This window comes from Nelumbo nucifera, chromosome 2 (assembly GCF_055504915.1).
Source record: "Nelumbo nucifera cultivar China Antique chromosome 2, China Antique-T2T, whole genome shotgun sequence".
Taxonomy (NCBI): domain Eukaryota; kingdom Viridiplantae; phylum Streptophyta; class Magnoliopsida; order Proteales; family Nelumbonaceae; genus Nelumbo; species Nelumbo nucifera.
Genome location: NC_142650.1, coordinates 110,746,961 through 110,756,358, shown reverse-complemented (window position 1 = coordinate 110,756,358; position 9,398 = coordinate 110,746,961). Strand labels below are relative to the sequence as shown.

General features: G+C 40.0%; 1 protein-coding gene across 1 annotated transcript; it reads right to left on the bottom strand.

Annotated features, from left to right (window-relative positions):
* Nucleotides 1-4,262: 4,262 nt before the first annotated feature.
* On the bottom strand, nucleotides 4,263-9,212 carry LOC104612987 (calcium-dependent protein kinase 32-like). The gene is made up of 9 exons (XM_010280661.3): nucleotides 8,816-9,212; nucleotides 8,002-8,705; nucleotides 6,752-6,875; nucleotides 6,456-6,599; nucleotides 6,011-6,163; nucleotides 5,752-5,867; nucleotides 5,456-5,623; nucleotides 4,943-5,179; nucleotides 4,263-4,825 (listed from the first exon to the last, which is right to left on the bottom strand). The coding sequence occupies exons 2-9, from the start codon at nucleotides 8,503-8,505 to the stop codon at nucleotides 4,667-4,669; spliced, it is 1,605 nt and encodes a 534-aa protein (XP_010278963.1). The 5' UTR covers nucleotides 8,506-8,705; nucleotides 8,816-9,212; the 3' UTR covers nucleotides 4,263-4,666.
* Between the last annotated feature and the right edge of the window lie 186 nt (nucleotides 9,213-9,398).

Here is a 9,398-nt window from a genome sequence, read left to right as displayed (position 1 = left end):
TCCAAACATCGCCTTATATTTTAACTTTTCATTAATCAGATCCATTTATAATCCAAACTATTTCGAGTTCTATTTTAAATCTCATTTAAGCCATATAGCTTATACAATTCTAATTGATGAATAAACAATGTTGACCATAGTTCAAACCCAAGAGATAAAGGGAAAAGGCGGATTTCATTTATGATTAAAGGATATGAACTAACTTTTTGATCCACTCTACGAAATGAAAAATCTACCGGGCTGCTCTTATCATATTGTTTTGAAGATGTTTAAATTATCAAAGACCTAACTTAAGTTTTGTACTTTAAGCGATCATCACATTGGATTGATAATTAGTTATTTTTTACATGGCAAATTGGTCAAAAACTTCGAGTGTATATGATACTTGTATGTTTTTAACATTATACACACACCAAACATGTCCGTGTTGTCATGGAGATGGTCATTGGGGTCCTATGTGGCATTCAAATGTGTCGAGTAAGCTTAAGTAACAAGCAACAACACAAGGAAAGACAACAAGATAGCATGCGAGCCAACTGATGATGGCTCAGTTGGTAGGTTCTCTGACTCGTCGGAGTAGAGACCTGGGATCAAATCCCGCTACCACCAGGGGTTGGGGGGTTAAGGGAAAGGGGATGGGCTACCCCCTGTTGTGTAGCCCCATGAAGCGAAAAAAAAAACAAGATGGCACATGAATTAGTTAAAAAACACTTCGTATTACATTAAATGATGGCAAGCACAAGCATATAAGTTTATGTCGAGGGGACCTCATGCTTAACCTTTATACGGTATTGACTACTTAACTACATATCTCCCCTCAAAGAGTAGCTTAAGCTTTTGGTGCTTTTACAGAAGGATACATCAAAATGTTGAAAAACCATACTAGTAATTACAATAATGCCATTGGAATCTCCACCGCTTTACAAAATACATGTGTAGCCCCACCCAAGACACACTTGATGGCACTATAATGTCATGTCGGGAGCACGGTGAAGTGCTCACTTGTGATAGTCTCCCCCACTCAATTTGGTCTTCGAGGACGAAGACCAACTCTTGCTTGTTGCTTTGATCTGTTGTTATGGTGGAAGATTCTTCAGTTGTTCCACAAACTTCAACTCTTCCATGGCCCGGGCTTAAGCTTGAAGATGTACACTACGTAGGGGAATCCTATGGCTATGTTCTTGATTAAGTCCCTTCTTGGCTGCTTCAAGGTAGGACAAAGGATGACCTGGCTTGATTGAAGGAAAAGTTAGGGCTAAGTTCAGATCAAAATGAGTTTTTGGATTGTTGGGGCATTGGTTCCCATGGTGATTTATTCCCCAATGATGGCTCCTCACAAGGTCCTATAAGGGTTAGATGCTTGTAGTGCTGATGCCGGTTGATGGCTTCCCCACCTGTTCTTTCATTGATGTTAGGTGTTGATGTGGAGATCTTCTATGCTATTGGCTCGGCACTGTCTCCATGGGTGTCTACTTCTTGGTACAAATGCAAGGTTGAAAGCTACTTCCCATGTACCTTTAGGGTTGTTGTCACTAGGATCATGCAAGGAGAATGCTCGTCCAAGACGAATAAGCTATCGATGTGTGGCATGAGGGCTATTTCCACCTGTGTGAGGAACTCCATTCCTAGGACAACCTAAAAAGCATCCAAGGGCACCACAGATAGGTTGATGTTTCCCTTCCATCGTCCAACTTGGAGCTGTATCCCCCTAGCCATGCCTTCTATTACCTTGGCCCCTGAGTTGATAGCCTTGATCTAACCTGTTAGTAGTGGTTAAGCTGAGTCATTTTGCCTCGACAAGAGAGATGAAGTTATGGGTTGCATCAGTGTTTACCAAGGCTTGTGTCGACCTCCCACCGAGGGTGATGTCCACATATTTCATCCCCTTGTAAGCTTTGTTAGGCCATTTAACTATGGCCTCTTTCTTGACCATGGCACTTATGAGTTATAGGGTGCCTACCATAGGTGCCTGTGTGGGTTTGTGTGGGTTTCTCCTCATCGCTCTCTTCATCATCACCAAGCTTGGCGATGAGGGCATTGACCATCTACATGAGGCATTCATTTGTCCAATGCATTTCATTGTAGATAAAGCATGGTGAAGGTGTGGCGGGTCTCCTATTGTACTGGTAACCTTGGAGTTGTAAGGTCCTTGTAGCTTCTTCCCTTGTGCTAATTGACTGGCTTGTTGGAGGATGATTGTTTTTCCCAAGTGGAAGTTGACTACAAGTTTCCTCGATTCAATCTAGTAGTGTGTAGGTCATGTGGCTGGTGGTCTACTTCATTAGGCTTCTTTAAATCAACAAGTTGCTCGATCACCGCCATGGATGTTTCTAGGTCCTTTACCCCTCATCATTGAAGTTCAGGCTCGACCCATGGTTTAAGGCCATCCATGAAGTTGAACAAGTGGTCCTTATCAGACATGTCGAAGATCTCAAGTGTCAAGGCTGAGAATTCTTGGACGTAGTCATGCAACAAGTCATTGCCCTTCAAATTCTTCATCTTTATTCGTAAAAGGTATTCAACATTCTTGAGGTAAAATTGTCACTTGATCTCTCGATTGAAGTCGGCCTAGGTGTTGAAGGTACGTGTGCCCCGTTCAATGTCCTGAAAACACCTACACCACCATAATATTTCAATATCATTTAAATACATTGCAGCCGTACATACCTAAATTTGATCATTATGGATGGCAGTCACAAAGAAATATTCTTCAACTTGCCACTAGAAGTTTTCAAGCTCCTTTGCATCTTGAGCACCCGAGTATGGTGTTGATTGTCATATCTTGATGTGTGTGATTGGAGCGGATGAGGCACTAGTAGAGTTGGCCATTGTCCTTTTTAGGAGTGTCAGCTCACCCCTCATCTCATCCAATTATGCTTGGAAACTGTCCATCATGCCTTGAAAGCAGCTTTGGGAGGAGTTGGCTTGTGAATGTTTCAAGGTGTCGTGGATCTTTTTGAAGGCTCCATTAAAGCGGCTTTCTACTCCATGGCATTCTTGATAGTCTTTAGGTTGAGGTGAATTTCATCATCCTGGTCTTGGGTCTCACCAATGGTTGCCTTGTAACGCAAGACACACTTGTCCATGATCACTAATTGATCAATGGGTTTGTCCTGCTTGGTTGCTTTGGTTATGTATCCCTTCGAGGCTTGGTTTTTGAAGGGTCCTTAGATTGGTGCCTTGTTAGTGTCGTGGGCGTGAGATAGCCCATGTAGTATGTGATCAATGATGTCACGGTTGCTTTTCATTGTTTGTGCTGAATATGGGTCGATTAACAAAGACCAATGTGTGGAGGATTTCCTACTCTGATGCCAATTATCATGAGACTAGTCGTTGGGGCCCGTGCAATACCCGAATGCATCAAGTAAACCTAAGCAATAAACAACAACACAAGAAAAGGCAACAAGTTGGCACATGAATTAGTTAAAAGACATTTTGTATTGCATTAAATGATGGCAAGCACAAACATACAAGTTTGTATCGAAGGGACCTCGTGCTTAACATTTACACGGTATTGGCACTGCTCAACTATCTACGTCCCCTTAGAGAGTAATTTAAACTTTTAGTGCTTTGACAAGAAGATACATCAAAATGTTGAAAATCATACTAATAATTACAATAATACCATCCCCTTACAAAATATGTGTATCCCCACCCAAGATACATTTGAAAGTAATGTGAAGTGGTCACTTGTGACAATGTGCTCTTCCACCAGTATATATAATACCCATACATTTTTAACATTAAATGTACATGACTCTTCTGCTAATGCAGAATAAAGGAATCATCCCCCACTAAAAGGTAGGTTGAGGTATGGGAGGAATATCAGAAGAAGTGTACCACTAAAGCTCACTCATGTCTCGGTAAATGACTTACCTACATAAATGCACTTATATGGAGAAACACTTGAAGGGTCAATGTTGTCCCATTACGTATTAGTGATTTTCAGTGCGCATGGGTAAGCAATTTACCCAAATTCCTAAATAAATGCCATTCAAGAATCGTTCTTTTCTGCAAGACCCTTTATTTCTTTTACTTAGAACCTATCAACATATCCATCCCTACTTCCCAAGAAAACGAACAAAGCCTAAGTGCTAAACTTTGAGGGGACTTCCAATTATTGTTGGACCCGAGTAAACTACAAATCACAATCCAGGTCAACCAAATAAGGAATACATACCAAGACGAGAAGAAAAAGAAACTGAATATTTGAGCGAGTAGCAGAAAAGCAATACAACCATAAGAAGCTAAGAAAGACCGTATAACCATAAAAACACTAACAATTTCATTTATCATGTGTATGTCTCTCTAAGACAAACAGGACTTGTGGGGGTAGCAGATAAGCAGCATATAGACAATGATTCTTAATCAAAAGGGGAGTGTTTCAGCCAGATTGACATATTTACAACGACAATAACAACCTTCCCATGCCTTCAATTTTCTATGACCCATTTTTCTCCTCCAGAAAACTCTCAAAAAACATGGAACTATAGCCATTAGCCATGAAATACACATCCGCTCCAATCCCCAAAAGTAGAACATAATCATTGTCCAAGATGATAATAACAAAATGTAAGGAAAAAAAAAAGAATTTTGTAGACTCAACAAAAATAAAGAAATTTCTTTACTTTTAATTCTTTTTTTCTTTTTGTTCTGATTCCCCGTCTTATCTAGCACCACCATTTACTGCTTGCAAAGACCCATCCTTCATCAACTTCAAGCTGAGACTATTGAACCGTTCTCTGGAATACTGTCTTGATGCTTTCCTCCAATCTGTACCGGCCTTCATCATTGCAGAAAACTCCTCATAACTAATGCGTCCATCCTGCAAGTAAACGCAATGGAAACAAATTTGAATTCCAATTGTCATGCAATTTAACAGGAGATGAGATCCTATACAGAGAGGCATATGGTTCATATTCCAACCCCATATAAAACCAACCTTGTCTGTGTCGACGTCCTGAATAATGGCATTGATGACTTCCTCATTGTTGGCATCCCCACCCTCTTCATCAGCCAAGGCCTCCCGTAGTTCTTCAATCTCTATATACCCACTCCGATTTTGATCAAAGAAAGAAAAGGCTTTCCGCAAGTGTTCATCATTGCCCATCTTTCTTAGGTGAACCGAAACTGCAACAAACTCCCCATAGTCCAAAGCTCCATCTCCATCTAAATCAGCCTGCAAAAAAATCAACTCTCAATAACTTCCAAAATATAGCATTCTTCAAACTGTAGAGATTAATAGCACTTTTCCAACCATCAGTAGCTAATCAACAAAGCACTCAATGTATTATAACACAAATGAAGGTACTTAAATGTATATGCACAAACTGAAGAAAGCGAAGGACAGACACCAGGTCTTGAAAACAAAGTGGCTGCTTATGCTCTGAACCTCAAATAATGGCAACTCATAGAGAGGGGGGCTGTTGGGCTATGTGTATGCGGTATTACTTACAGCATCCATTAGAATCTGAACATCAGGTTCAGGGATATGATGGCCAAGCTTTTGCAAACCATCTCTCAATTCCTCAATGGTGATCTTGCCATTGTTACCAGTGTCCATCATTTCAAATGCCTCCTTTATGCCAGCCACTTCTTCAACAGATAAAAACTCAGCAATCACCTGTGATTTTAAGATTAGAAGTATGAGTAAAAAAGTAGATGTATACTAACCCAAGGTTGTACATCTCAAATGTCAACTCATAACCAGCTATCAATAGATAATCTAGTCAAAGCATTTGATATCCTCACCTTCAAAGCTCTTTTCTTGAGCTTGTTCATTACAGAGAATTGCTTGAGCCTTGCTTTCACGGTTTCACCCAAAGACACATTTGGAGCCTTCTTTGCATTTTGTATCCAGGGATGATCTGCATTCAAAGATAGTTTCAAAAGAAAAGGGTAAATCTTCTGCAGGTTTTTATCTAGATTAATTTTGAAAAAGTTCCTAATTTTGTATTTGAATAACTCCATAAGCATAAAATACGATGAGTTCAAAAGAAATGAACATTACCAAGAACCTGCTGAGCCGTCAATCGCTGCGTTGGGTCAGGATCAAGCATCTTTTTCACAAGGTCTTTCGCATTATCAGAAACTTTGGGCCAGGGATCTCTCGTAAAATCTAAGACAGAGCGAATAATTGCCTGTGCAACACCTTGTTCAGTTTCTGCATAGATATCAGAACTTTTAGACAGGAAAAATCAAACAACAATGCGAGGATTGAAAAGAAAAGTTCAATTTCAAAATGAGACTATTCATTTATTTTTCCTTTGAAGTTTAAACTATTCAACTGTCTAGGCTCCAAACTGAACTTAAGAAATCTAACAGACTTTGTTTTTTCCAGATATTCCTAAGAAAGTTAACAGATGGGCACCCAAGTGGTTTCCAACTTCATAACTTCTTCAAACTGGACAAACTACAACTAATGAGCAAATAGAGGGGAAGAAAAAAAAAACAACCTGCCCAGAAGGGTGGAACCCCACAAAGTAAGATATAAAGGATCACTCCACAACTCCAGACATCAACTTCAGGGCCATAATTCCGTTTTAGCACCTCCGGAGCCATGTAATAAGGACTTCCCACTATCTCAGTAAACCGGTCACCTGTAAAAAAATGATAAAATTTTAACGACATTACGAGGAAGAATTAAAGTTCAAAAAAGAAATCACAACAGCTAGTCCTTAAACCAGATAAACAAATAGCACAAAACAGCAAAACCAGGATTAAATACATTAATGTTGTTATGAAACATTACCAGGTTTAAAGAACATTGACAATCCAAAATCAATTGCCTTTAGAGGTGCTGTTTCCTTTTTGTTTGCAAACAAAAAGTTCTCAGGTTTTAGGTCCCTATGCATCACTCCATGCTTATGGCACACCTGAAATGCAACAACAAAAACAAAACTGCATAAGCTTCATAAGACCACAGCACATGCCAAATGCAATTTTGTCATTTTTTTTTTGATATCTTTTTGAAGGGTTCAGTAGGGGGGTAGCCCATCCCCCCAACCCAGGTGCAGGTGGGATACGATCCCAAGTCTCTGCTACGACCAGCAGGAGACCTTACCCACCCGCTGGTTGGCACCTTGCAATTTTGTCAAGTTGAATGAAAGACATACAAATTTCAGTTTCACTTTCAAGTTAAAGAAACAAGAAAAGGAACAGTATTAACAGACTTACATAGATAGTAAAGAGAACGAGAAAGAGCAGGTGAACAAACTGAAAGAGGATGATGATAGAGCAGACCTAGTAACTTGATTTTTCTTTCCTTTGTTGGTTCTTCTACTTGGTTAGAATGTTGGGCATGGAATATTGGAAATTTAACATATCAAGATTTGAACACAGATTGTGTTGCAAAAATAGAAATCACTGTAACCAGCTCCAGGAGACACTAATAAATGATTGGTGTTGCAACAAGAAATGATAAAAAGTTACACCTAGCAGAATAGTCCAGTCTGAGAAGCATTGCTAGAGAAAACACGATAAGAAAAACAAAGAATAAAGAATAAAGGACACAACTTTGTAGGAATTTCTGACATGGGATCGTGAATAACCTTGAATATGACCCAAATTGACCACAGAAAACATAACAGAAAGACACAACCAGACAAGGTCTCAGTTTTTTTGCCACTACCGCATGAAAGCAAGTACCAATTCGACTAGTACAAGTTATGTGATATAGATAATATTAGATGGAACACCATATGACCATAATGAATCCAAGAAATTAATTAAAATAGGCCGAAAGTCCAAACCATAAAGAGAAAATACCCAAATGGATTCTATACAACAAGGACAGAATTAATGTTACCAATTAAAGTTGAGTTAAAGATTTCATTTTCTACAAAATCAAAAAGATTTTCCTGAAAAAAGAGCTCCTCAAGATCAAGATCAATAGAAACAAAGATATCAACAGGTCTATCAGAAAAAGAAACCCATGCGAACAATTCATCAAAGCATCAATCTGATATCAATTCGTCAAAAAGAGGGTGGATGAGAACAAACCTGAACAACTTCGACGATAGTTCGGGTAACGGCAGCAGCAGCTCGCTCGGTGTAGTGTCCCCTGGCGACGATCCGGTCAAATAATTCCCCACCTTCACACAGCTCCATCACGAGATGAACAGCATTGTCATCCTCGTACGTGTCCTTCAAGCTTACGATATTTGGGTGATTAGGCAAATGCCTCATGATCTCTACCTCTCTTCTCACATCTTCGACATCGATGGCTGTTCTCAACTTCTTCTTTGAAATTGATTTGCAAGCAAATTGCTCCCCAGTAGATTTATCTGTGCAAAGATACGTGACCCCAAATTCTCCTCTCCCAAGCTCGCGACCCAGCTCGTATGTGCTCTCAATGTCAGTACCAGTCGGTTCTTTCAAGACCGTGAGCTTATTTTCACCTCCGGCAGCATAATTTACAGAGTAATCAATGGAGAAAGGGTTCGGTTTTTTCTTTGCCTTTTTGTTCCCTATAGCAAGCGTGGGCGTCGTACAGCAATTACCCATCTTTCAAAGCTTTACTTTCTACCTTTTTGTGATCTTTGAACACTACGCGTCGCAAGTTCTGAACGAGATCGATCGAAATAAAAAGAAAGTATCAATCAAAATCTTCCAGAAATTGTAAAAGCCTGAAACCAAGAAAACCTAGCCTCTGTTCAAGTTCCCAATGGCGAAACAACCAAATAAGGTCAAGAAAACGTGGGTTCCTGCCAATTAAAAAAGAAGAATAAAATCAAGAATCAATCTTCATATATTAATGTCCTTCTATTTTTCAGCAAAGCCAGAAGTGCTGAAGACAAGATCCAACTATACCCACAAGGAACTAAATCCGCTGCAGAGCTCTTGGACCGTTTTGAAGAAAGAAAATGTTGAATAGGAGAGAACCCTTTATAGAAAGCACAGAATCTTCCTTGCAGAGAAATGGTCTAGTCCCGTGAAATGAAGCAGGACGGGTCAGTTCCAGAGCGAAAACCTACAAGATTTCTGAATTTCCACGCAGGGAAAGAGAACTCTAAACAAAACCCAGGTGGGTTTTAAGACCGTGAGGTGCTTTAATGGAATGAAAGAAGTGTCGGGCTAGAAGAAGAGGATGAAAAGAGGAACCAAGGGTGTGAACCTGCCATGGACGAGAGAGGGTCAAAGCTCATTCGCAGAGACTTCTCTCTAGTCTATCCTTACCCCCTCTCTCTCTCCTCTCCCTCCTCTGTCGAGTTTCCCCTCTCACAAGCATACAAATCAGAGAGGGAAAGCAGAAAGAGAGAGAGAGTGGGAAACTCGCTTTCTCTCTCCTCTTTCTTCTTTCTCCTCTCTGCGCAAAATGTCCAAACAAGGCCCGGAATTTGTCACCTCATCTGAAAACAGAGGCCTCTCTGAAAATGCCCCTAATATCTCATTAAATT